At 42.4% G+C, this 24,532-nt stretch overlaps 2 protein-coding genes across 3 annotated transcripts; one reads left to right on the plus strand and one right to left on the minus strand.

Moving 5' to 3' along the window:
* Positions 1-1,308: 1,308 nt before the first annotated feature.
* Positions 1,309-17,538, minus strand: cand2 (cullin-associated and neddylation-dissociated 2 (putative)). Its single transcript, XM_026307866.1, has 24 exons — positions 17,370-17,538; positions 16,543-16,686; positions 15,952-16,106; positions 14,947-15,070; positions 14,744-14,801; positions 14,200-14,398; positions 13,672-13,777; positions 12,926-13,068; positions 8,777-9,087; positions 8,534-8,675; positions 8,262-8,380; positions 7,564-7,719; positions 7,257-7,478; positions 6,935-7,141; positions 6,469-6,656; positions 5,882-6,047; positions 5,661-5,801; positions 5,095-5,234; positions 4,550-4,725; positions 4,098-4,193; positions 3,215-3,384; positions 2,935-3,099; positions 2,470-2,577; positions 1,309-1,989 (listed from the first exon to the last, which is right to left on the minus strand). Exons 1-24 carry the CDS (start codon positions 17,435-17,437, stop codon positions 1,759-1,761), a joined length of 3,735 nt encoding a protein of 1,244 aa, XP_026163651.1. The 5' UTR covers positions 17,438-17,538; the 3' UTR covers positions 1,309-1,758.
* An 848-nt stretch (positions 17,539-18,386) lies between these two features.
* On the plus strand, positions 18,387-24,490 carry sec13 (SEC13 homolog, nuclear pore and COPII coat complex component). 2 transcript variants are annotated; one of them, XM_026306446.1, is made up of 9 exons: positions 18,387-18,521; positions 18,724-18,768; positions 20,708-20,823; positions 20,983-21,134; positions 21,352-21,485; positions 21,620-21,753; positions 22,010-22,130; positions 22,837-22,983; positions 23,508-24,490. In XM_026306446.1, the coding sequence occupies exons 1-9, from the start codon at positions 18,519-18,521 to the stop codon at positions 23,616-23,618; spliced, it is 963 nt and encodes a 320-aa protein (XP_026162231.1). In that variant the 5' UTR covers positions 18,387-18,518; the 3' UTR covers positions 23,619-24,490. The 2 variants fall into 2 exon arrangements, with proteins under 2 accessions (XP_026162231.1, XP_026162233.1); XM_026306448.1 differs by having other exon boundaries at positions 22,010-22,064.
* Positions 24,491-24,532: the final 42 nt, after the last annotated feature.

Below are 24,532 nucleotides of genomic sequence, written 5' to 3' on the forward strand. Positions count from 1 at the left end.
CATTCACTGAGCTGGAAGAATTTAAAAGTTTAAACCTTCTCATTGAAGCCAATGGACAGCAGGTCTCACTGGCTGCTTCCATGTAAATACACATCTTAAATTAACATGTAAGGATTAAAATAAATCAGTGTTTGTTTTTTATAGAAACTATCACACTCACATGTATTACATGTATGTTTTTATACCACCTGATTTGTTCCACGGATGTTTTTCTGTCCAGGTTGGGGTTAATTTATTTGCTTTGCTGTGACTATTTTCTCTTATTTCTGCGCAATAAACACACTGTAGGCAGCGGTGGTTCGGTCAACTGCGCATGCGTATCTCTGACAAACCCGTTATATGCTGTCAGTTCCCGCCATTTGTTGTGCAGAAAAACACAAATTCAACTTCCGGTTGTATTTGCATTTTAAGGATTATATTGATGAATTTGGTTTCATTGGAAAGGAAAAACCTTCTAGTTTATTGTGAGAAAGTCCAAATGTGTCTAAGTCATAATGTACTTACGCTTTCTGCATAGTTTTTTGTAAGACTATGTCCAGGCGGATCTCATTGTTCCATTTAGAGACTCCATGTAACCAAATGACTTTACGGATGTTTAGAACTTTAAAACTATAACACTATATTTGCTTATACAAATTAACAAAACTAGATAAACTACTGGTTAGTTGTCTAAAGGTATTGAGGTTTGAGTGAATATTTCAGAGAACAGGCGAATTTTACCACCAACAGAAAACCAGGAGCACAGGTAGACGCCGTTAGCAACATTAGCATTAGCGTTAGCAGTTCCTGTGGTTTATAACAATTACAGCTTTGTATAAATATTATTATAAAAAACCCAAACATGCTGACATAAATAAAAGTATAGAGCTTCAGGTATTCATTGATCTTCTCGGGCAGAACATTACTCACCACAAAACTCAAAACAAGACAAATTTGATCTTCCTCGGTCTCTCCATAAACCACAACATCCCCGAAAACACTAAACTCGTTTTTTTTGCTCTATGAAGTCGAGAAACAAGTATAAAAACCTTGAAATGTTTGAAGTATCGTCTCCATAACTCTGTTCCGTCTGTCCAGGAGATCAACTCCTCTTCTCCCAGACAGCGCCCTCTGCTGTACAGGTGACAAACTGTCACCATTAGTCCCTTCACATGTATGAGGAATAAATAAATAACCATCTTTTTATTTATTTTAGTATTATTATTATTATTATTATTATTACTTATAGTTATACTTCTATTATTTCTTATATAGGATTAGACTATCATTTAATAAAAATAAAAATTAAAGAGGAAAAATGTTCTTCGATGTAATTCAATAGATTTACTTTATTTGCAGATTCAGATTTTCTATTAATAATAGTGGTTAATAAAATATAATGGATTGCTATATAGTTAGAGTGTGTATAAAATGGCTCATTTAAAGTGATGCGGATCCTAATGCCTACTTTTAAGTAGTTTAGTCCTTTTTCAATATGTAAACACATTTTATCATGTTTTATTGCTACTTTTCCGACATTTCCCTCTGAGTAAGAGATCAGCATATTTGTGGTGATTTACCTGTTACATGTTTGTATTTGATAAAAAGACCAATTAAACAAGATTTAAACCTAGTGACATTTCTGCAACAAAATCTTCAGAAGATCAGACACACACTAAACCTAAATTTTCAGAAAGATGCTCTCGTGTGAATTAAACTAACTATCTAAATCTTTCTATAAAAGACTCATAATAAAAGATCTCCCCCATCGTCCAGTGTCTAGTTCACGTCCATGCTCTCTGCAGGTCCTAAGCCCCCTCCCTCCCCTCCCTGGACGCTCTGGTAGATGGACGCCATGTCAGCGTTGGTTCTGATCTGGTTGGCGAAATCGGCCATGCTGGGGCTTCTCTCCACCTCGGGCACGGCCAGCAAGGCGGCGACGGCGCGCATGGCCGAGCGCCGCAGCTCCTCCTGCTTCTCAAACTCCTGTTTCACGGAACCGGCCTTCACCTGCAGGTGGTGTCGGAGAGGAGATTCAAGTCAGCTTTGGCCATCATTCCTTTCCGTTAGGATGACCTTTTATTTGGCTGGGTGTCTCTCACTGTCATTAGCATGGATGCCACTCGGCAGCCACCAGGCAAGGGAAATGGGACAGGTTTTATACAAGTCCCTCTAACCTTTCTTGGAAAGCCCAAAAAACTTTGCTACTACTTTTACATATTTCTGACTGACTTGTTTGAAAATTTAAAAAAAAAAAACCTGCAAAAACCTCTTTCAGTATGTACAGTATATGATTGAGTATGTGATTTCAGAAGAAGAAGAACAACAACAACAAGAACAGAAGAAAATTTGCATTTTCTAACACAAACATTAATCACATCCTCTTCCTCCTCAGCCCATGTCGGTGAAGGCCTGTGCACTAATGTAAAGTTGTATTTATAAGGCTTATAATATGAAATATTATAATGACAGTGTATGTATTTCTGATACCTTGGAGGTGCAGGTGGCTTTAAGTGGCTCCACCAGTCTGTCCAGTCTTTGGAGGACAGCAGCAGGACACAGAGAAACCAGTCTGGCCAGCATCAGGAAAGTCAGCATCTGCAGAGACATTTATACACACAAAGAGCAAAAGTCAGTTTTTTTTTTTTGTTGTTTTGGTAGGAGCTACTGCATTAGATCACTGCTCTACACGTCTACACTAAGAATCTGTCATGCACTGGATGAAAGCTGGTTATTGCTTATGAGAAAAACATAGCACATGTTTCAGAAACACTGCCAGCTTTCTCCTAAAGTCTCTAGATGTCTGAAAACACAGTTCAGACAGTGTTTTAAAAGGCAGCCCTTAGTTTGCTGACTGATAGTTGTGTATCTGACCAAACTGGTGAAAACTGAGGATGTTGTGTCATCTGGTTTGGTGACAGTCTGCTGCCAACCTGATTTTTGTTTTCCACCCACCCTGATGTCATAGTGGTCTTTGAGTCCTTCCTCTACGTGATCCAGGAACTGCAGCACGTCCAGGCCCTCCAGACAGCTGTCCAGCAGGGTGTACATACACTCGAATGCTGCTTTACGCACATCCAAACCGTCATCCACAGTGTGTTTGAACGGACCCATCTCCACCTGCAGTGTGCACACACATACACACACACACACACACACACACTAACATGTACTGCACATGTACTGTACTAACACCAAACATCAACACCTTCAGCCTCCCAGGCAGGAAACCCACTTCTCTGATGAGGTCTTTTCTGATCTGCGTCTCCCTGTAGAGGTGAGGCAGCACTTTTGGCAGGAGGCCGCGGATCAGAGACGGTTTGTTATGAGCTGCAGAGTTGAACATCACCAAGGTGACACGGCGCACGTTAATGTCCACATCCTGCAGGGTCTTCAGGAAGTCACCTGCCACAGAGATGAAATCACTTCAGTGACAGCATGAGTGTGTACTTATACTGGTTCTGGTTCTGTCCAATTTAAATTTCTCATGAGGAGAGATAAACTCTTTCTATCGAATTCAAGGGGTTGGTTCAGGATTGGGACTTTTTATACAGAATATATAGTATTTTATTATTGTTTGGCACATTACTGAGATATTTTAATGTTGTAACTTGCTTCTTTATACTGGTTGCTGGTTTGTGATTTTTTTAGCAGATGCCTGTAGTGAAGTAAAAGGTACAATACTTCTCCCTCAAATGCATGAAATAGAAAGATTCAACTACAGTGTATTTGAGTAAATGTACTTCACTTCCTACCATCAACATTAACATGGATTTTTACTCCTACACTAAAATCACTCCAGAAGGAAAGAGTGTCAGGGCCACCATGCACAGAAACACTAATTACAGCAGCTATAACCTCGTTCACTGTACACATGCATTTGTAGATGTGAGCAGGGCTTTAACACTGGCTTAAAAATCTGGATCTGTTTAAGTCACTATTTAAGTAGAAACACTGTTTGGTTCCAGCCTCTTAAATGTAAATAACTGTAAGTATATTTGGGTTTTAGAAACGTAGTTAGACAAAACAAGCAAACGAAATATAACTTGGTATTTTCTAAAATGGGACGGATATTTTATATTTTATGGACCAAAGGATTAATTGTGTGTGTGTCTTACCTATGCTGTCTTTTAGCAGTGAATCAATGGGAGCAGGTTGGTCAACAATCGTGAACTTGACCGCTGTCACCACTGTGCTGCGAGCCACAGGAGAACCTGTGAGAGAACAGTTGTTCTAACTGAGTGAACCTTTAACAGAACCATGGACAATAGTGATTTTATCACAACACCACACTATTGGATGACATAAAAATAGCAGTGATTCCCTGAACTAAAACTCATAAAACACATTTTGGTTAGTTTGTTGTCTTTTTAACATTCATTAATGTTTTGTCTGATGCAGTAGAGAGTCGACTTTCAAACCTGGAACATGGCTGCAAGCAGATCAAACCAAACTTATGACAACTAGGAAAATATGCTGCTCAATTTAAAAATAGTGGGGGTGCAATATTTTGCACAGCTCACAGTTATATGCAACAGGTGTAGTAAACATGCCTCCTCACACACTGTACCAGCTTTAAGTTGCTGTTTAAGTCGGGGTAAAAGCTGTGCAGGGTTGACTAAGGTCAGCTTCCCCAGACATTCAGCTACCAGGTTCCTGGTCCCCTCCTCCGGACACTCGCAGTTCTGAAACAGCAGTGCCCAGATCGACTCCAAGTGGGGCGAGAGACTAGAGGCTGGACAGGCACTGAACAGAGAGAGAGAAAGACTTAATAAAACTAGATCTAATAAAAAAGGAGAGGAAGAGGAGGGAACTGTGATTAAAGCTGTGTGAAATCTGCATTTACAAAAAGACAGCAGTGGAAAAGTATCACACCACAACTACACAAAATATGTGATTTCATCATGTTTCCAGTTATACTCTGTTTGGTTCAAAGGTCATGATTTGGCCAATTGGGGGCAGAAATTGACATGTTTTTTGTTGAACAGTTAATTTTTTCCTCATCCAGCAGCCCCAGAGCAACAGTCATTTTTCTGGAGTTGTGTTTGTGTCCACCTAATTAATCATAAATAAAGTCCAATATTCACTAACTTTCAGCCCCAAACGGACACACACCTGATGACTTCTTTGAGCGAGTGCAGAAGAAGGTACTGTCTCCGTGGTTGGGAGGAGATCTCCTTCAGCAGGAAGGGCAGGTATTCGCTCAGGCTGCCCACTGCCATGCTGCCCAGAGCACAGGACGCTGCCGTCTTCACCTGAAACCACAAAAAAACAGGCTCCGCTGTGAGTCCTGCGTCTTCTTTCACCCCCATTCATCCAGGAATAAGTGCTCCCATTTATCACCACTGCTCTATGTTAGTACAGACTCTCATCAGCTGCTGAGTTCAGGTTGTCTAGTAGTAGTAAAAGTAGCAGTAGTACCACCAAAGGAAACTCTGAAGAATATTCCTGCTATTTCTCACTTTATTTGCCAAAAAATACAGTATTAAACATGACAGGACTGTGATCTGTCAACCAGCTCTCTCTGTCCTCATGTTTCCTGTCAACTATTAATGAAGGCAAACAAACAAATAAAAACATTCAAATGTGAGGAAATTTGACAGAAGAAATGTTCTCAAATATACAACACCAATAACAACATGGCTGTGTGCTGTCACTTCATTTTAAACATGAACTCTTACCTCCTCACTGGTGGAGGTGAAGGCCTCCACAATGACGCCCTGCACCTCTTTACTCCCTCCCAGACTGCCACTCCTCCCCACCTCCCCTAGACACAAGAGAGCCAGGACACGAGCGGACTCTGGAGAGCCACGATTCTTTACCTGAGGAGATACAGCAGATTGAGGGAAGAGACAGACTGCAGAGGATCGGAGCCTGCGTAGGTGCCGAAACAGTCACACACCTCCTGTATGAAGCTGGCCACGGTGCCTGGTGTCTCTTTAGGGCAGGCAGAGCACAGAGCGGCCACACAGCGAGCGACAGAGTGGTAGGACTGTCTGTGGATGGTGCTGCTGTCCACCGAAGACGGAGCGCTGTGAAACGGCTCAGTGAGAGACTTCAGCAACTGTCTGCAGAGACCAGAGGATGCAGGGGTCACAATAGTTCATGTAATAATTAACTTTGTTTCCGAGGTAAATCTGGAAGCTTGTGCTTTGCATTTTCACTGCATGATACTAACATAGCTTTAAGATCATTTTTTAAAACGTGAAGATAGAATCATGTCATTATGATACAGCACCACTAATAGTCAATACCCAGTTCAACTCCAAACTAAAACAGATTTAAAACCTGTTTATGGCAAATAAGGATGAACCTCCTGTCTGTAACTTCCATCCAGAAATATGAGCTTTAAAAACAACTGGAGATCAACAAAACCATTACAAACAAACAGTTTTCCTGAATTCCTGACTTTCCCTTTGAGGACGAATAAAGATTATCTTATCTTACCATTAAACTCAGTAAAGACTGGGCCCACACACATTGTCTCACCTGTAGCTCAGGTTACTGGTTTTGGACAGCACCAGTGCCTGCAGGAAGTCCAGCACGGCTGCCAGCGCACTGCTCTGCAGCAGCGGGGAATGGACCAGTCCGAAAACTCCCGGTAGCACGGAGGAGCTGATCTTAGCCAGAGAGGAGGGGCAGGCATTGGCCATGCAGGTCAGCAAGGTGACTGACACCTAAACAGAGGTGGACTGCATTAGTACTACTACTACTACTACTACATGGGTTTTATAAAAAACATCAGTACAAAATACCACAGTTAGGACAAACTAAACCAGCTGTTCTCAGCTCAGATCCAATTCCTATCCAATGTGTGAGTGTGTGAGTGCTGTGAGAACGGTCAGATCAGAATCTATGACAGACGTGGCTGTGAAGCATCGGCACACAAACATCACAAACATCAGATGTAATGAAGAACATCAGGACCTGTGATGTGTTAAAGTCAGTTACCTACCTGAGATACATGCATGTCGCTCTCATCCACCAGAGAGGGCAGTTCACTCAGCACAGGCTCCAGAGCTGCAGGTTTGATGGTGGCAGCGTGATGCGTGACCAGCGCTGTCAGACACGCCAGCGTGCTGAGCTTCAGAGCCCGCTGGTTCTTCCTCAGGAAAGAGCCCAACACAGACAAAGCCTCTGACAGGATGGAGGACAGGTTGATCTGGATGACACGGAGGGACGTTTTGTCATTTTCGGTCTAATTTGATAAAGTATTTATAAACCAATAATAAAATAACAGTTAAATAAACGGGTAACTATAAACAAAGCGGCTGAACCTTCACTGGAGACGCAGCAATAAGGGTGATGGTCCTCACTGCTGTCAGTCTTGTAATCTCATTCTTTAATCTCTCCAGAAAGATCGCCAAAATACCCTGCAGCTCCGCCCCCAGGTGGTCACCAAGGTGACACACCATGTGACCCATACAGGAAATAGCTCTCTCTTTCACTTCCTGGTCGATGTCTGTTGCCTTCAGTCTCTTCAGAGTTACAGCAAACACCTTGGAGAGTTTTACAGATGATAAATACTGAAGAAAAAGGCCAACATCCAAATTAAAACAGAGCAGTCTGACCCGACCATCGCACCTCTTTAACAAAGGGTTTGGGATCGAATCCCCCAGCTGTGGTGCTCTGTCCCTGTGGCCTCATGACCCGCACCAGCTGCTGCATGACCAGCAGAGCCTCCGACGTGATCTTATAGAAAGAGTCTTCTACACACGCCACCACCGGGGGCAGCAGCACCTGCACAGATCAAGAAAAGAAGATTCTTCACATCAAACCCTGTTTTAGGATCACCAAATGCTACTTTTACCAGTTGTCCATGCAGTTATCAAACCTGCAAACCTAACACTAACATTGTTACTGAATTATCCTTAGCACAGAGCTTATTTGAAACATTATGTACTAAATAATGCAGGTTCAGAAAGAATTAACAAAAATTAACACTCTCTACAAGAGATTTACACTCATGAAAAGCATCAATTCATAAACTCAGACTTTTAATTCAACTGATTTATCAACAAATACAAACAGCTTTTATATATAACACTGCACTGTGCATATTGTCCATTGTTAATACTGCAACATTAATGTCAACCATCTGTAATTGATCTGTGATTTATAAATCAAATCTATAGAATGTGATTAAATTAAGCGACTGAGCCAAAAACTAAAAATGTGAATCTTCTTAAGGGAGAGTGTACGGGTTCATCTTAGCTTCATCTGCATGTCAATGTGCGTTTTTTCACTCTGCAAATGTCAAAATGCACAGAGGTTTAAAGAACCTGCATATGTGGTTGAAAGGCCTGAGGAGGGTGGGAGAGGAGGAGGACATGGAAGAAGGAGAGAGCATCAATCCTCATGTTGGAGGACGTGGACTTGTCTGTCAGGGAGAAGACTATGCCTGCAAAAAGGAGGGATATAAGGAAGGAGAAAAGGAAACCAAAAAGAAGAGGGAAATAAGAGGGTAAAAGGGTGGGGGGGTGCCTAACAGAAACGAGTGTCTTAACACTGAGGTATGAGGTGCGTGTGCGTGAGTGTGTGTGTGTGTAGATACCAGGTATTAGAGCAGGTATATGCTGCTCCAGAGCTCCAGGTACAGTGTGAGCCAGTTCAGTGAGGAGGCAGAAGCAGCCCTGCCGAGATTTAATGTTCTTCTCCTTCAGGTGTCTGTGAAGAGCCTTCACTATCACCGGCACCTGCACAGACGCCACACACATTTATCTCCATGCATCTATTATTAGAGCTTCTGTTTTACACCTGTCACTGAATCTGGACCTGTTATAAAATCAGCCTGTACCTGTTTCTTCAGCATGGTGACTGCTGGCTCCTCCTCCCTGCTCACACCTGAGTCCAACCTGGTCATGATGATGCCGTGGTGACTCGACCCCACGCGTGTTTGCCTGAGCAGCGTTGAAAAGGCACCAAATACATCCGCCCTCACGTTCTCCTCACGCTCCTTGAACCTGGCGAGCAGAGCTGGGCAGATGGAGGAGTAGAAGGAGAGGAGGAGGTCTCTGCGAGTGCTGATCAATGCCTCCAGACACTTGATGGAGGAGCGTCGCACCTTCCAGCTCATATCGTCATCGTCACTGTACTCGTCATCCGACTCTGGAAGGAGTCATGAGACAGGATGAGTTAACATTACACAGAAAATCAACTCAATTTTGTGGCATTTTGTAGTGTTTTTATAATCATATGATTATATTTCCAATGGAAAGGTTAAAAGCTCCTTCAGTTCGCTGGGCTAGGCTCCCCCTAACTCACCTGTACCTGGGTCTGTGATGCTCCTGACGGTCCACAACTGAAGTTTCCATAGCTTAAGACACATACATGCCGCATGATATACAAGGAATAATGAGGATTTCACCACAACTGTATTTCATACACTCCAAATGTGATGGAAAATAGCATAAATAGGATGGGAAAATGTAAATACAGCTGAAAAAGCTAAGGCTAAATTCTTTAAAGCCTAAATTTACCTCAACACACCAGGCTGCAGCCAAACCTGTATGGCAAAAATCACACACTCAAAATTTTCTCAGCTTTTTTTTTAAAGGGATTTTATTTATTTAGAAAGAAGCAAAAGATGAAAACCAATTCATGTATAATGTTGACGAATGTGGGAGGAAACCAGAGCACCTGGAGAAAACCCATGTCACACTGTGGTGACAATAAGAGTTCCAGTCCTGCCCCAGACTAGGAGGCCAGGAGGCCAAGTGGACGTGGAGCAGGACTGGAACTCTTTATTTGATTCACAAATTCACCTAAATCGGAACAACATTGTTTCTGCATTTGAAGATGTTAGTGAGGGCTCTGCCCACAGATGAGAAGAAGCAGCAGATTGTGCTGGACTTTTTTGGTTTCTTCAGGTGACGTGTCAGAGAGGAGACGATGCAGTTTTCAACTTGTGGTTCCTTCAGATCCATGGCAATCATCAACCTCCCTGCACAGCCCCACCTCTTATGAAGGTCTTTGTAAATGGCCTTGTGGAGGTTTTTACACTTTTCCGGGGTGATGTCTAAGTCACTCTCAACTTCAGCCCATGCTCTTTCAGCCAGATGGTTGATGATGGCGTCTGTATCTAAAACACATGGGTTCACCTTCACTTTACTTAATATTTTTGAGACAAGCCTTTTCATGACCTCCCTGATGAACATCCTTCTGTTTTCAGGCTCTTCTGCAGCCTGCACAGGTTCAGCAGGAGTGTCTTCGTGAGCAGAAACCGCACCTGGTGCCACAGCTGGATTTATGTTCACAGTGACAACCTCCAGCAGCTGTGAGTCTTCCTGTGTCTCCCCGGTGACGACCTCCGGCAACTGTGAGTCTGCCTGTGTCTCCCCGGTGACGACCTCCAGCAAATGTGAGTCATCATGTGTCTCCATGGTGACGACCTCCAGCAAATGTGAGTCTGCCTGTGTCTCCATGGTGACGACCTCCAGCAAATGTGAGTCATCATGTGTCTCCATGGTGACGACCTTTGGCCACTGTGAGTCATCATGTGTCTCCATGGTGACAAACTCCGGCAGCTGTGAGTCTGCCTGTGTCTCCACAGTGACGACCTCCGGCAACTGTGAGTCTTCCTGTGTCTCCATGGTGACGACCTCCGGCAGCTGTGACTGTGCCTCTGCCTCGGCTTCCCGTAGAGTTACAGCCCGTGCTGCCCTCTCACTGTGTCTGGCAGCCTGTACGTTCAGCCACCAGCTCGTCAGTGCCATGCAGTTCTGCACCTCATTATGTATGTCGGCGTACATGGGGGCATGTGCCTGCGGAACAGACATTATACTGCAGGTTTCGCTGCTTTTGACTGGGACTTGGGCAGTCTCAGCTCCCCTCCCGGAGGTGATGTGTCTGTAGAGAAGATCACTGACTGCTTTTGTGAACGTCACTGCTTTTCCACTGAACATCTTCTTGTATTTCCAGAATACACAAAACTCATGGGCGCCGTATTCATGAGCTTCATCCAGGAGCAGATTGTCAACACTTTCAATCAGCTTCTCCCCCGACTCAGTGCTGGAGTCATGAGGGAATTTTGCTTTGATGTGTGCCGCTATCCGATGTAAACAAACTTTGGCGAACTGTCTGGTAAAAAAGGTCTTTATCTTCTGCTCAAGTTCTTTCAAAAAGGTCATGCATCTGGATGTTGGAATTAAATTGTCAACAATACCCCTCTCTAGAAAATACTCATCATCATCATTCATTAACTGAATTATGTCGTCTGCAATTTTTTCTATCTCCAAAGTCATATGGCGTTCCAGCAGGTCGCAGTCAGTATCTGGCAAATCCTCTAAAAGGGGCTGTGTGATTTGAACCAGTTCTTTGCTAATTATTTCCTCGAAATCCATCGACAGCGACATTTTTGAGGCCTGTTGCTGCAGCAAAGTAACAGATGACTGATCCTGGTCAACTACGCTCTCTGTGGAAGAGGTCTGGCTTGTTTTCTTCCTGCGTGATGTGCAGAAAGACTTGACTTCGACTCGGAGCACCTTTAAAAGACTGACAATATGGCGAAGCATATCCTGAAGTCTGCAGGTGGAGGTCACATGGTTTATGACAGGCTCCTCAGTGCACTCGTCAATGGAGATGGACTTCACACGTTCTGTGACCTCTGAAACAATTAAATTTGCCAGGTGCTGTGAGCTGTCACACTGGTCCTCAGGGCTGACAAGGTCAGAGAAACTCTGGCAGAGTGTAGCAGCCAGATTGGAGGATGGACCTTCCTCTGACGTGACTTCTCCTTGGTCCTTAAGAACCTCGGCCATGGCGTTTGAAAGCCTCACTATCACCTCCAACAGCAGCTTGGCCAAAATCAGTTTGGTGGCATCATCTGGCTCACCTGACCTTAGCAGCTCCCACTGTTTCTTTGTCAGATGTGTCTCAATGGCATTGAGCAGATGACGAGCCACATCTAAATAAACTTCCTGAGTCTCCTCTGACTGTGGTGTTTCTGATCTTTCCATGGTTCTCTCTGTGTTATGTTCCATTATCTTCGATACTTTGCCTTTTCCTCCAAAAATGTCTTCAGTGAGTTTTCACACACGGTCGTGTAGTTTAGCACCTGCAGAAATGACGTCTGTCTGAACTGTGGACTGGTCCTCCACCTCTATTAACAGCAACTTCCATCAAAGGCATTTTAGACGATGACGTCAGAGACCAAAGTCTCGACTGCTCTCCCTTAGCAACTGTTGCCACGCGTTCTTCGCTTTCATATTACGTCATCGAGGTGGTGGACCCATAAGTGTGACGTCCCCCATCGCGTTACGCACCGCGAGAATGAAGCCAATTCAGTCGCCATTTTCGGCCGTTTTGGACGACGCCATGTTGCTTTTTTTTTGGAGCCTGAAGTACCATATTTGGACAATAAGGCAGTGCCAGAGAACGTTTCCATGGCGACCAATGAGCCAATCAGCAGCGAGCTTGTTGAACGTACACGCTAAAAAGAGCTGCTAAAGCTACGATGCTACAGTCTGATCTGGTCTTAGTCATAGGGCTTAGCTTGAGGCTAAATGTCAATATCTGTTATGTACAATTAATTCTACCTATAAAATGGGATTTGTGTATGAGTAAAAGCAACCTGTCAATCAAAAGAGCGCGTTCAAACAAAGACGGCAAAGCCATAATGATTACTGTGACAACAATAGTGACTTGGTAATTGGCGCCGATTTTTGAACGGAAGTCAATGGGAGCCAGGGCTTGGTGGAGCCAGTGGCTACTTCCTGTATGGCTTCAAACCCCTTTTACAGTCACTGATTTATATGATATTATGTCCCTAAAACAAATACGTAAAGCTGAGAGACACTATGGCCCGGTGCATGTTTATTTGACTTATCAGACAGAAAAACATATAAGTTAATGTGTATGTAATTATCAACCTCATCCAAATCACTCTACCTCAGCCTACATTCACTGTCCAACTCTGGGACTGAACAGAAGTCAAAAAGACACAAACCCTCATCAAGTCCATCCTCCACATCCATTTTATCGTCCTCCTCCTCTTCCTCATCATCATAGTTGTAGTTAGGGTCAAAGGTCATGAACTTAAGACAAAGCTGAGTCACCGTGGCAACGTGGGGTGACATCTCCTTTGGACATCTGTCAATCAACAACATGATACTAGTAAAGAGAGGACAGGAGTGTGTAGATTTTACTCTGATACCATCACTGTGAGGATGCAGCTGGGTATTTTCTTTTTTGTGATTTTGCACAGACTAAAACCAACAAAAGATGTAGTCCTGAACCTGGTTTAGTTTATTTGTGTACTCCAAATGTTGTGAACAGAGAGAAGCTGGTAGAGCAGTGGAAACAAAGCAGAGACCAGTGGACTCTCTGTTCCTTCAGAGACTGTAAACAGTGACGGCCGTTCTCAGCGTCTGGAACTGGTTTTTGGAAAAAGACGGGCCTCCCATTGTTGGTGAGGAAGAACCATGTGAGCCAGGTCAGCGGTGTGGCTCCCCGCTGTGTTTTTAATAGTTTTTGGACAGCAATGGAGGTCTATGGCACAGACCAATAAAATGAACCAGGTTCTGGATTCACATGCATTAGGCTGAGGACACCACATTCATTGGTGCTGTCAGTCTCTGGATGGGATTGGACCCCAATAGCACACACAAAATAACCAGTGGCATCGTTTATGACCTGGTTTCAGGGTTCAGGATGGAATTAGGGTTCGGATAAGGTTCGTGGTTCAGTGTTTACCTGTGTATAAAAGCTTCAAAGGCCTGGAAACAATATTCTCTGAGCTCATCATCCTCCACAGTGGTAAATTTAACCACCATAGGGATCAGCTTCTCTAAATGTTCACCTACAGATCACACATGAAAGACAAACAATATCAATATTAATGGCTTTCACACTTTCACACACACTTTCACAGTGTAGTAAATAAAACTATGAAACATGTCATAATAGTGTAAAATCAACCACAACACTGAAAAAGACACTCTGGATGTGATAAACACTGGTCTGAGATTTCAGCTGCTCCATTCATTTTGCTTTTTGTGTTACCACGTTAATATTTATTATTTGTCTGTTGTTTTATTTATCTTATATTTACATTGTATATTATTTATTTCTATTTATTTTGTCATATTGGTATTTACACTTAGAACTGCATAGCCCTGTATAAAAGGTGCTTTATAAATAAAGCTTTGATTTAGATTTTAAATTGGTGTATATTGTGTTGTGTCTGCTCCTTCTGGTCCTAGTCAGACAAGTCGATCTCACCGACTCGATGGCCGCCATGTCGGCTGATGGTTGCCAGACACTGGATGTACGTCCTGGTGACTGAAGTGGGCGGGCCCTTGGCCAGCTCCGTCAACAGGTGCTCAGTCAGCTGGGAGAAGAGGGCGGGGCTACAAGAGGGAACCAGGTGACCGAGAGCCAAGATAGAGCGCTTCCTGACCGCCATCCTGGGGCTGGTTAACTGGCAGAGTATGTGAGTGAAGAATGAATGAAAGCATGAATGTGTAGATGGATGAACACTGAACACACAGTTGAGAACTACAATATTGTTTCAAATGGAAATGCTCTCATTCTTTCACATACATATAACATGCTATACGTAATCATTGTTTATTAAACACAGTTCATACACTCAGGTGGCACCAAGTGCTTCACAATAAGAATAAGTACAATAAGAACATTTCAGATGAAATTAGTTTAAAAAAAATTTTTAAATAGTTTCAACTATTTTAAAAAGACAATATTGAGTCTTATAATTCTAAAGTAATCCTAATTTATAGCATTTATAACAGCAGGTGTTTCTCACCTGAGGCAACAGACTGGAGAGCAGTGAGCTGTGAAAACTGACCAGTGCTCCACTGAGCCTGTAGCAAAATCAAAAACACAACAACCAGAGTTATAGTGACTTCACCTCTCTCAGTCTGTTAGTTTGATATTAAATGCTGATATATGTGTGACTTCATACACTTTTGTTGGTTTTAAATTTATTTCTCAATCTTTAGTTGTTACCTTCCCAACATGTCTGACAGAATGTCCAGAGCCTCTAACTGAACTGACACGTCTTCCTGTTTCCCCATGGCCCCAATCAGCTGGGCCGTAATCTTCTTACACACACCGGCTGTCAGAGTCAGACCTGGCAACCCACATAAGAATACACAGGGAAATCACAAAGCAAACAACACTGGCAACTACAAAAATAAAGTTTGATATTAACTACCCAGAAATATTCTACCTGAAAAGATTACAAAACGTTCAATTTTACAAATCTAAAACCCATCGCTTTTCAAAAACCTGCTCCAGATGATGTTGTGAGCAGAGAGAAGCTTCCTGAGGCTGAAAAAGTGACGGCCTTCTCAGCGTCTGGAAAAAGAGGGGCGGGTTGGCTGCCTGCTGTGTTTTTAATAGTTTTTGGACAACAATGGAGGTCTACGACACAGACCGATAAGTTGAACCAGGTGAGGACACCACATTCATTGGTGCTGCCAGTAGAAAGAAACAGACCCAGACCAAAGCAAACCTGACCCAATTGGGACAAATGTAAAGCTCTGCTGCCTTCAAATGCAGTCAGGGGTGCACTTTAAATAATTAGAGTAGTTTTTTTTTTAAACAATGAGATGTGAAATTCTAAGGACACAGTCTGAAAAAGCAGATTTGACTATTTATTCTGTTTATTTAATGTACAATGTATTTATTTCTGTTTGTTTTTTTACAAAGGACCATTTAAAAAAATGAACTGATCCCATACAACTGTTTCATTTACAGTGAATATGTATTATAATGTGTGAATGTCAGTCTGTAAAACATGTAAACCGCAGAGAGAAGAGCTGCTGCTATGCTGTAGCAAATGTGGATGTAAACAGAGAAACAAACAATGAGTGGACCATATGTAGCCAACACTGTTAGAAATGTTTGTTCTTTCAGTTACGTCAGTGCGGGGTGGTGTAAAAGAAGGTCCTGACCTTTGACCTCAGACTGACGTGCACACAGAGGCAGAGCTCTTCACCTCGCCCTCACCTGATGAAGACAGCGGCAGCTCGGCGATCACGGTCTTCAGTCCCATGCTGGAAATGTCTCTGAGCTGCTCCTTTTCCGACATCATGTTTGAACACAACGTGTCCACCATCATCTCCACCTGCGGCTCCTTCACCTTACTCACGAGAGGGGCCAGGCTGAAGATCAGACATACCTGCAGTCACTCTTTATCAATTAAACCTCATCAGGACATTGTACAATGCAGTGATGCTGCTTGTGATTTATCAATATTCTACAACAATAATATAAAATGCCTGTAAAGAGCTTAAATATTTTCCAAAATAGTCACAATACATATAAACCAATATGCAGTTTGACACACGTTTCTCTGAGCTCAGGTTACAAATAAATTTACCTGAATTTCATAATATTATTTTTTTATTGAATGTAAACATAGGTGGGCCACAGACTAAACTAAAGCTCGTGATGAGTTCAGTTCACTTGCTGCTGTACATGCCAGCGACTATAAATGCAGTGACCAAAACCACTCAAATCAGCAAAGTGATTCCTGATTTACGGCCAGAGCAGCAGCAGCAGATCCGACCCTGTGGCTGTGCGGCTTTGTATTTTTACCATTTCACAGCCAGGTTCTGCACCTCTCCGTTCTTGTCCTCCAGCAGTTTGAGCAGCATGGTCACCACTTTCCTCTCACTGTCCTCATCCAGCTTAATGCTGCCCTTCTGCAGCTCCAGCATCAGGTCGTTAGTGGCCATGAACCTGAACACACAGGATCAGTTTCAAACTAATAACTTCACGTCTGATCATCAGTGAATCTGACACTGACCAGATAGTTTTACACCAACTTCTATTTTTGATACTTCATGTACATTTCACTGATAATCCCTTAACTGTAATTTTCACTTGAGTAGGGTTTTGCAGGACTTTAACCAGTCATGGAGTATTACACACTGTTGTACTCTTACTCAGGCTGAAGATGTGAGTACATCAGTGAGGCTGCAGCTGGTAATGATGCACCTGTAGCTTTAACTATCTTATGTATTGTCAGGCGGCTTAATCCTTATCAACACATCATCATTTATTAGCCGACTATATTTCACATTAAAAAACTGGATCTGGAAAGTAACTAACACCTTTAAAACAAATGAAGTGGGTTAAAACATGTAAAAGTGGCCTGCAAAGTAGCAGAAAATGCAAAGTCCAAGTAGGTTACCTCAAATCTGTACAGGAATTGAGTAAATGTACTTTATTATTATTATTATTATTATTATATAGCTGCCATGTTCCTCTGGTATTTTATGGAGAAAGTATTTAAACAAAAAACTCATGTAGATTCATTGAGTATGAAAATTACAGCCAAAGTTAAACATGTAGTGCTGTGTGTCGGAAGTTTACTGGACAAAATTAAGAAATGTGTCCCTCCCTGTCTGACACTGTGGTACCTGAAGTCTTTGTCGGTGGAGGTCATTTTCTCCAGCAGGTTGGAGATGTGGTAGGACACACTCGACATGTTGAGGCTCTGACAGCTGTGTAAGTAAAACACGGTGAATTCACAAACTGGGGCAACAGATTCAGCCCAACAACATGGCGAGAGTACACAGGGCAGAGAGGAACAGGTTCCAGTGTGGAACCCGACACTCAGTGGGTTCAGATAAAAATAGGCCAGGGTGGAAAGGGTTTCAGGTTTATAGCGCCACAGTGTGGACACATGGAAGCAGTGATCTGGGATTAAAACCTATTTAGTGTTAGAAATACCACAGTGTAAAATCCTCTGCTCCAAGTAAAAGTTCTGCATTCACAATGTTACTGTAGTAAAAGTACAAAAGTACTTGAAGTATCCAAAGTAAAAGTACTAATTGTGCAGAATGGCCCATTTCACATGAATAGATCTATTATTGGATTCTAATTATTGATGATTATTGTGTTGATCACGTTAATGTTGAAGCTGATAAAGGCGGGGCTGACGTTAGCTACCTTATATAGTGGGTACGGAAAGTATTCAGACCCTTTTAAATTTTTCACTCTTTGTGTCATTGCAGCCATTTGCCAAAATCAAAAAAGTTCATTTTATTTCCCATTAATGTACACTCAGCACCCCATCTTGACAGAAAAAAACAGAAATGTAGAAATTTTTGCAAATTTATTTATTAAGTTTGATGATCAGTCTGTACTTTGTTGGATCCATCTGATTTTGAAAAGGAACTAAAGTTATCAGATAAATGTAGAGCAGGAAAAAGTACAAGGTTTGACTCTGACATGTAGTGAAGTCCAAGGATGAAGTAGCTCAACATACCCACATAAAGTATAAATACTCGAGAATAATACTTTCCATCAATGGTTGTTAATTAATGGCTAATTTAATTGAACTAATATCTAAAATAAAGGCTTCCCTGTATTAAGAAAAATATGGAATCTCGTATGTGGAACCTTTCTCGTGTGTTTCTTGTTTCTGCCGGTAGTAACGGTCGTCGGAATCAACGAGAAGCGGCTTTTGAGGCTGTTGCCACGTCGGTTAGTTGGTGCAGCTGGTTGTTAATACGTTAAAAACATAAGCACTAGATTTGTGGAGAACTTCTGGTTTGGCTGCAGTCATGGTGAGTCTGAAACGTTTTGATATGAGCTTCCGGTGAATATTTTCGTTAACGTTTGTGTCGATAAACGTTGGTCGTTAGTTGCTGACGTGACCAATCAGGCTTGTTAGCAGAGTGGCTAATGACACAGAGCTAACTAGAGTTAATCTCTAAAACCTTATTTCTGTGGGATTTTAATGCTGATTTATCTCTTTATCAATTCCAGGTTTCCGTCATCAACACGGTGGATACCTCACATGAAGACATGATTGTACGTTTTCCAGCTTGACTTTTTTATTTCCCGTTAAGTTAGCTAGCGTTAGCTGTTAGTTGGCAACGTTAGCAATCACTGAAGAGGCAGGTTTAAACTTGTGTTGTCCTGTAGAACAAAGTTGTGATGTCCTGTCCTGTAGAACATAGTTGTGTTGTGATGTCCTGTGGAACATAGTTGTGTTGTGATGTCCTGTGGAACATAGTTGTGTTGTGATGTCCTGTGGAACATAACGTTAGTTGTGTTGTGATGTCCTGTGGAACATAGTTGTCTTGTGATGTCCTGTCCTGTAGAACATAGTTATGTTGTGATGTCCTGTGGAACATAGTTGTGTTGTGATGTGATGTCCTGTGGAACATAGTTGTGTTGTGATGTCCTGTGGAACATAGTTGTGTTGTGATGTCCTGTGGAACATAGTTGTGTTGTGATGTCCTGTCCTGTGGAACATAGTTGTGTTGTGATGTCCTGTGGAACATAGTTGTGTTGTGATGTCCTGTGGAACATAGTTGTGTTGTGATGTCCTGTGGAACATAGTTGTGTTGTGATGTCCTGTCCTGTGGAACATAGTTGTGTTGTGATGTCCTGTCCTGTGGAACATAGTTGTGTTGTGATGTCCTGTCCTGTGGAACATAGTTGTGTTGTGATGTCCTGTCCTGTAGAACATAGTTGTGTTGTGATGTCCTGTCCTGTAGAACATAGTTATGTTGTGATGTCCTGTGGAACATAGTTGTGTTGTGATGTCCTGTCCTGTAGAACATAGTTGTGTTGTGATGTCCTGTGGAACATAGTTGTGTTGTGATGTCCTGTCCTGTAGAACATAGTTATGTTGTGATGTCCTGTGGAACATAGTTGTGTTGTGATGTCCTGTGGAACATAGTTGTGTTGTGATGTCCTGTGGAACATAGTTGTGTTGTGATGTCCTGTCCTGTAGAACATAGTTATGTTGTGATGTCCTGTGGAACATAGTTGTGTTGTGATGTCCTGTGGAACATAGTTGTGTTGTGATGTCCTGTGGAACATAGTTGTGTTGTGATGTCCTGTGGAACATAGTTGTGTTGTGATGTCCTGTCCTGTGGAACATAGTTGTGTTGTGATGTCCTGTGGAACATAGTTGTGTTGTGATGTCCTGTGGAACATAGTTGTGTTGTGATGTCCTGTCCTGTAGAACATAGTTATGTTGTGATGTCCTGTGGAACATAGTTGTGTTGTGATGTCCTGTGGAACATAGTTGTGTTGTGATGTCCTGTGGAACATAGTTGTGTTGTGATGTCCTGTCCTGTGGAACATAGTTGTGTTGTGATGTCCTGTCCTGTGGAACATAGTTGTGTTGTGATGTCCTGTCCTGTGGAACATAGTTGTGTTGTGATGTCCTGTCCTGTGGAACATAGTTGTGTTGTGATGTCCTGTCCTGTGGAACATAGTTGTGTTGTGATGTCCTGTCCTGTGGAACATAGTTGTGTTGTGATGTCCTGTCCTGTGGAACATAGTTGTGTTGTGATGTCCTGTCCTGTGGAACATAGTTGTGTTGTGAAGTCCTGTGGAACATAGTTGTGTTGTGATGTCCTGTCCTGTAGAACATAGTTATGTTGTGATGTCCTGTGGAACATAGTTGTGTTGTGATGTCCTGTGGAACATAGTTGTGTTGTGATGTCCTGTCCTGTGGAACATAGTTGTGTTGTGATGTCCTGTCCTGTGGAACATAGTTGTGTTGTGATGTCCTGTCCTGTGGAACATAGTTGTGTTGTGATGTCCTGTCCTGTGGAACATAGTTGTGTTGTGAAGTCCTGTGGAACATAGTTGTGTTGTGATGTCCTGTCCTGTGGAACATAGTTGTGTTGTGATGTCCTGTCCTGTGGAACATAGTTGTGTTGTGATGTCCTGTCCTGTGGAACATAGTTGTGTTGTCCTGTAGAACAAACGTGTGTTCTGTCGGTTGCAGCATGATGCCCAGATGGATTACTACGGGACTCGACTCGCCACCTGTTCCTCTGATCGCACCGTGAAGATCTTCGATGTCAGAAACGGAGGGCAGATCCTGGTAGCAGATCTTAGGGGGTGAGAACTAGTCCAGGAGCTGCAGGAAACAGTGACTTCTGTCAATTCATATACATATATACTGATACGTTTGCCAAGTTCTAAATATTTCAAACTCAACTGTTTACTCTTTTAATGTTTCACACAATATTGTGAACTATACTTTCTGTGTTGGTGCAGCCATGAGGGCCCTGTGTGGCAGGTAGCATGGGCTCACCCAATGTTCGGGAACATCCTGGCTTCTTGCTCCTACGACCGTAAAGTTATTATATGGAAGGAGGAAAATGGAGCCTGGGACAAGATGTATGAATACACCGGGCACGAGTCATCAGGTTTGTGTGTGCAGAACCTACCACAACCTTTTTCACATTGGGTTTTTGCATGCTCTTGTTTTGACATTCATCTAACACATCTACATTTAATATGTACCTTTTCCTCCAGAAAGTAGAGTATAAATTAAAATGACTGTGAAATGTGCAGTGTTGTGGTTACAGCTGCAGCATAGCTGAGTGGTGTGGTGTCTATAAACCTCCTCTCTGGTGTCTACAGTGAACTCTGTGTGCTGGGGTCCATATGAATTTGGTCCCATTCTGGCCTGTGGCAGCTCAGACGGAGCCATTTCCCTCCTCACATTAACTGGAGATCAGCAGTGGGACGTCAAGAAGATCAGTAACGCTCACACTGTGAGTTTGACTCATGCATGTTACTGTATTGTGTATGTTCAGAGTCCAGCATGTGCTGGGTGTAGCACAGTGAGCTGTGCTAGTGCTACTCTTCACATGTGTCTGTGTATTAATCCAGTTGTATCTGTCCTCAGATCGGCTGTAACGCAGTCAGCTGGGCTCCTGCAGTAGTTCCAGGCAGCCTGATTGATCAGCCGTCAGGGCAGAAACCAAACTACGTCAAACGCTTTGTCTCTGGAGGCTGCGACAACCTGGTCAAACTCTGGAAGTAAGTTGTTGATTTGGTGGCTTTTGCTGACTTGTGTTTGTTGCTTTTACCATACCTTTAAACACTGGCATTTTCCCACCATGCTGTTCTGAGGACTGCGCTGTCCATTCGTCATGCTGGCAGTGGCCTTGTGATTACATGTCATTTATGTTATTATTTATGTTACTTGAAATGAGTAGTAACCCACATGGGTAAAAAACCAGTGACCAAAAATGTATTTCAGGAAGTTTTTAAAGTTTATGTGTTCCTGCTGCAGAGAGGAGGATGGTCAGTGGAAGGAGGATCAGAAGCTGGAGGCTCACAGTGATTGGGTGAGAGATGTCGGCTGGGCTCCTTCCATTGGTCTTCCCACCAGCACCATTGCCAGCTGCTCTCAGGTGAGACATCTTTTTTTCTACTTGGATGTGCATTGGCAATAATTTACAGAATTTAACAATGATAGTAACAACAGTTCAATGATGGTCATCGTGTTCTTCCAGCACCAACTGGAGACGGCCAGACGATGGATTTAACTTTTTGTATTATTTTTTAAGTATTTTAACCAAGTATGTCACTTACCATTAAATATCCTCCAGAGAAAATACAGCAATAAATAACTACACAACTCACAGGGACTTTAACATCTAGTGTTTGTTGTAACACTTAAGATACATTAGTACAAACCACATTTACTGATATATGCAGAGATAAATAAGTAATCCATGTCAAATCATGCACCTGCTCTCCAGCGGTGCTCATGTTTATGCAACTATGTTCTCCAGAGTGACTCAGAATGTTTCAGTGAATCAATTCCTAATAACCACAGTGTTTATACACTTTATTTTGGAAGAACAAAATAAGTTCCTGACTCTTGCAGGTGTTTAGCTGGACCACTGGGTGGAGCCAGAGGAAACATGCAGTCCAGTGTTTAAATCTAATTTCAAACAGGCTGCATTAAGCTTTATTGGTTCTATTTATAAAGCAGCTAATGGTTTTCAGTCACAGTAAAAAATAAATAAATAAATAATCATTTCCAGCTACATCAAATCCTTGAATAAAACCAATAATAATTGTGGGGAACTGATCCTGTGCACCTGGTTCCAGGACGGACGTGTGTTTATCTGGACGTGTGACGACCCTGCAGGCAACACCTGGACGGCCAAACTGCTCCATAAGTTCAATGATGTGGTCTGGCATGTCAGCTGGTCCATCACTGGAAATATTCTCGCTGTTTCTGGAGGAGACAACAAGGTAGAGTATGAACAGTAATACAGGCGCACATCCTGGAGCTGTGCAGTGTTTGCTGTGTGATGTTTTATGAATCACAATTTCCTGATTTGAATCAATGATGTGACACGTATTTTTGTCTGACTGTTTCTTAAGGTTTTCATGTTGCATTTCTCAAGATAGAAACAGTCAAAGTTGTTTCTCTTGTTTTATTGTCTTAATTTCTTTCTTTCTTACGTAGCTCATTTCAAATGTACTCACACCCAGAGCTCTGTCATTTCTTTTTCATTACAGCTTTGTTTATTTAAACATCAAACTCACTGGTCCTCCTTTAATTTAGCCCTAACCCACAGGGACAAACTATTTGAAATCTTATCTCTTGAGGTTTTGTTAATAGAACTGTTTTAAACATTAGATAAACTAAACCAAAGATCGAGAAGAACCTGTCAGATTACAGGTCATTACTGCAGCAGCTGTGCAGTGATACCACTAACTGTTCCACATTAACACACTCCTGTCTATTCCTTGTGTGTGTGTTCATTTGGTAGGTGACGCTGTGGAAGGAGTCGATGGATGGTCAGTGGGCGTGTATCAGTGACGTCAGCAAGGGTCAGGGCGCCGTGTCCACCATCACAGACACACAGCAGAACGAGCAGTGACACACACACACACCAACACCCTACAGGGAGAACCCAGTCTTCACAGATCTGACAACACAGTGACTGGGCTCGGGTTAGAATCTTGTTTTTAAGGCTTCAGCAGGAGTCCATCGTCTCTATGGGCCTACAATATTTGTCCCGGACACATGTTTGTGAATTTTATCAGAGGGAAAGAAACCTTCATGGTGGAACAATCTCTCCACAGTGTTTGGGATCTTTGCAACTTTTGATGAAGTTTAGAAATACAAACCTGAGTCATACTAAACATTTGCTATCTGACGTGCTCCACCTTCACTTGTTTTAGTTCCTTCCCACTCTAGTTGCCACATGTACATGAATGTTGGTCCAAATGTAATGTTGAAAATCTGCCTCCATCCGCTCTCATAATGTGCCCCTGCAACATTTCACCCCTCCAGCAGGGATCAAACAATCTGCTGCTTCATATTGAGCAGGAAGAAAATCCTTTAACAAAACTTTCTTCATGGTTGAAGCTGTAACAACAAATCCCCCATTAATGTCTGTTCCCTAACAAATGTAATAATGAATGAATAACAAATGAGTTTCCTAAGCTATTGATGAATGCACATTCCTATCAACACATGACACAGTGTTTTTTCAATGCCTATGAACCAAACTGGTGTTTGGTAAATTCAGACTCTGCCTTTATTACTCAGCCACTACATCCCTTTGGCACCGAGACTAAATTAAAGCAGTGTGTTCCTAGGATGATGGTGATCAGAACTAAATTGCAAACTGTTTCTCAGTTGTTGGGTTTTTTTTTTTCAGATGTAAAATCAAAAACCATAAATGTGTTTTTCATTCTGATGTAATTAAATATGATGTTAATAAAGTGCTTGTGCATGTTTTTTTGCTCCTGTGGTTATAATGTCAGATTAGTTATGTTGTGGAGCATC

Source organism: Mastacembelus armatus, chromosome 5 (genome assembly GCF_900324485.2).
Source record: "Mastacembelus armatus chromosome 5, fMasArm1.2, whole genome shotgun sequence".
Taxonomy (NCBI): Eukaryota; Metazoa; Chordata; class Actinopteri; order Synbranchiformes; family Mastacembelidae; genus Mastacembelus; species Mastacembelus armatus.

Bases quoted from the DNA above. Each gene is read 5' to 3' on its own strand.
- cand2 (XM_026307866.1), bottom strand. From the start codon at position 17,437: ATGTCGAGTGTGTCCTACCACATCTCCAACCTGCTGGAGAAAATGACC. The intron at 14,802-14,946 runs GTAACAACTAAA...ATTTTGCTACAG, and splicing joins CTGTCAGACATGTTGGGAAG to GCTCAGTGGAGCACTGGTCA. The intron at 5,235-5,660 runs GTAAGAGTTCAT...TTGTGGTTTCAG, and splicing joins TCACCTCCACCAGTGAGGAG to GTGAAGACGGCAGCGTCCTG.
- sec13 (XM_026306446.1), top strand. The intron at 21,486-21,619 runs GTGAGTTTGACT...ATCTGTCCTCAG, and splicing joins AGATCAGTAACGCTCACACT to ATCGGCTGTAACGCAGTCAG. The intron at 21,754-22,009 runs GTAAGTTGTTGA...TTCCTGCTGCAG, and splicing joins AACCTGGTCAAACTCTGGAA to AGAGGAGGATGGTCAGTGGA.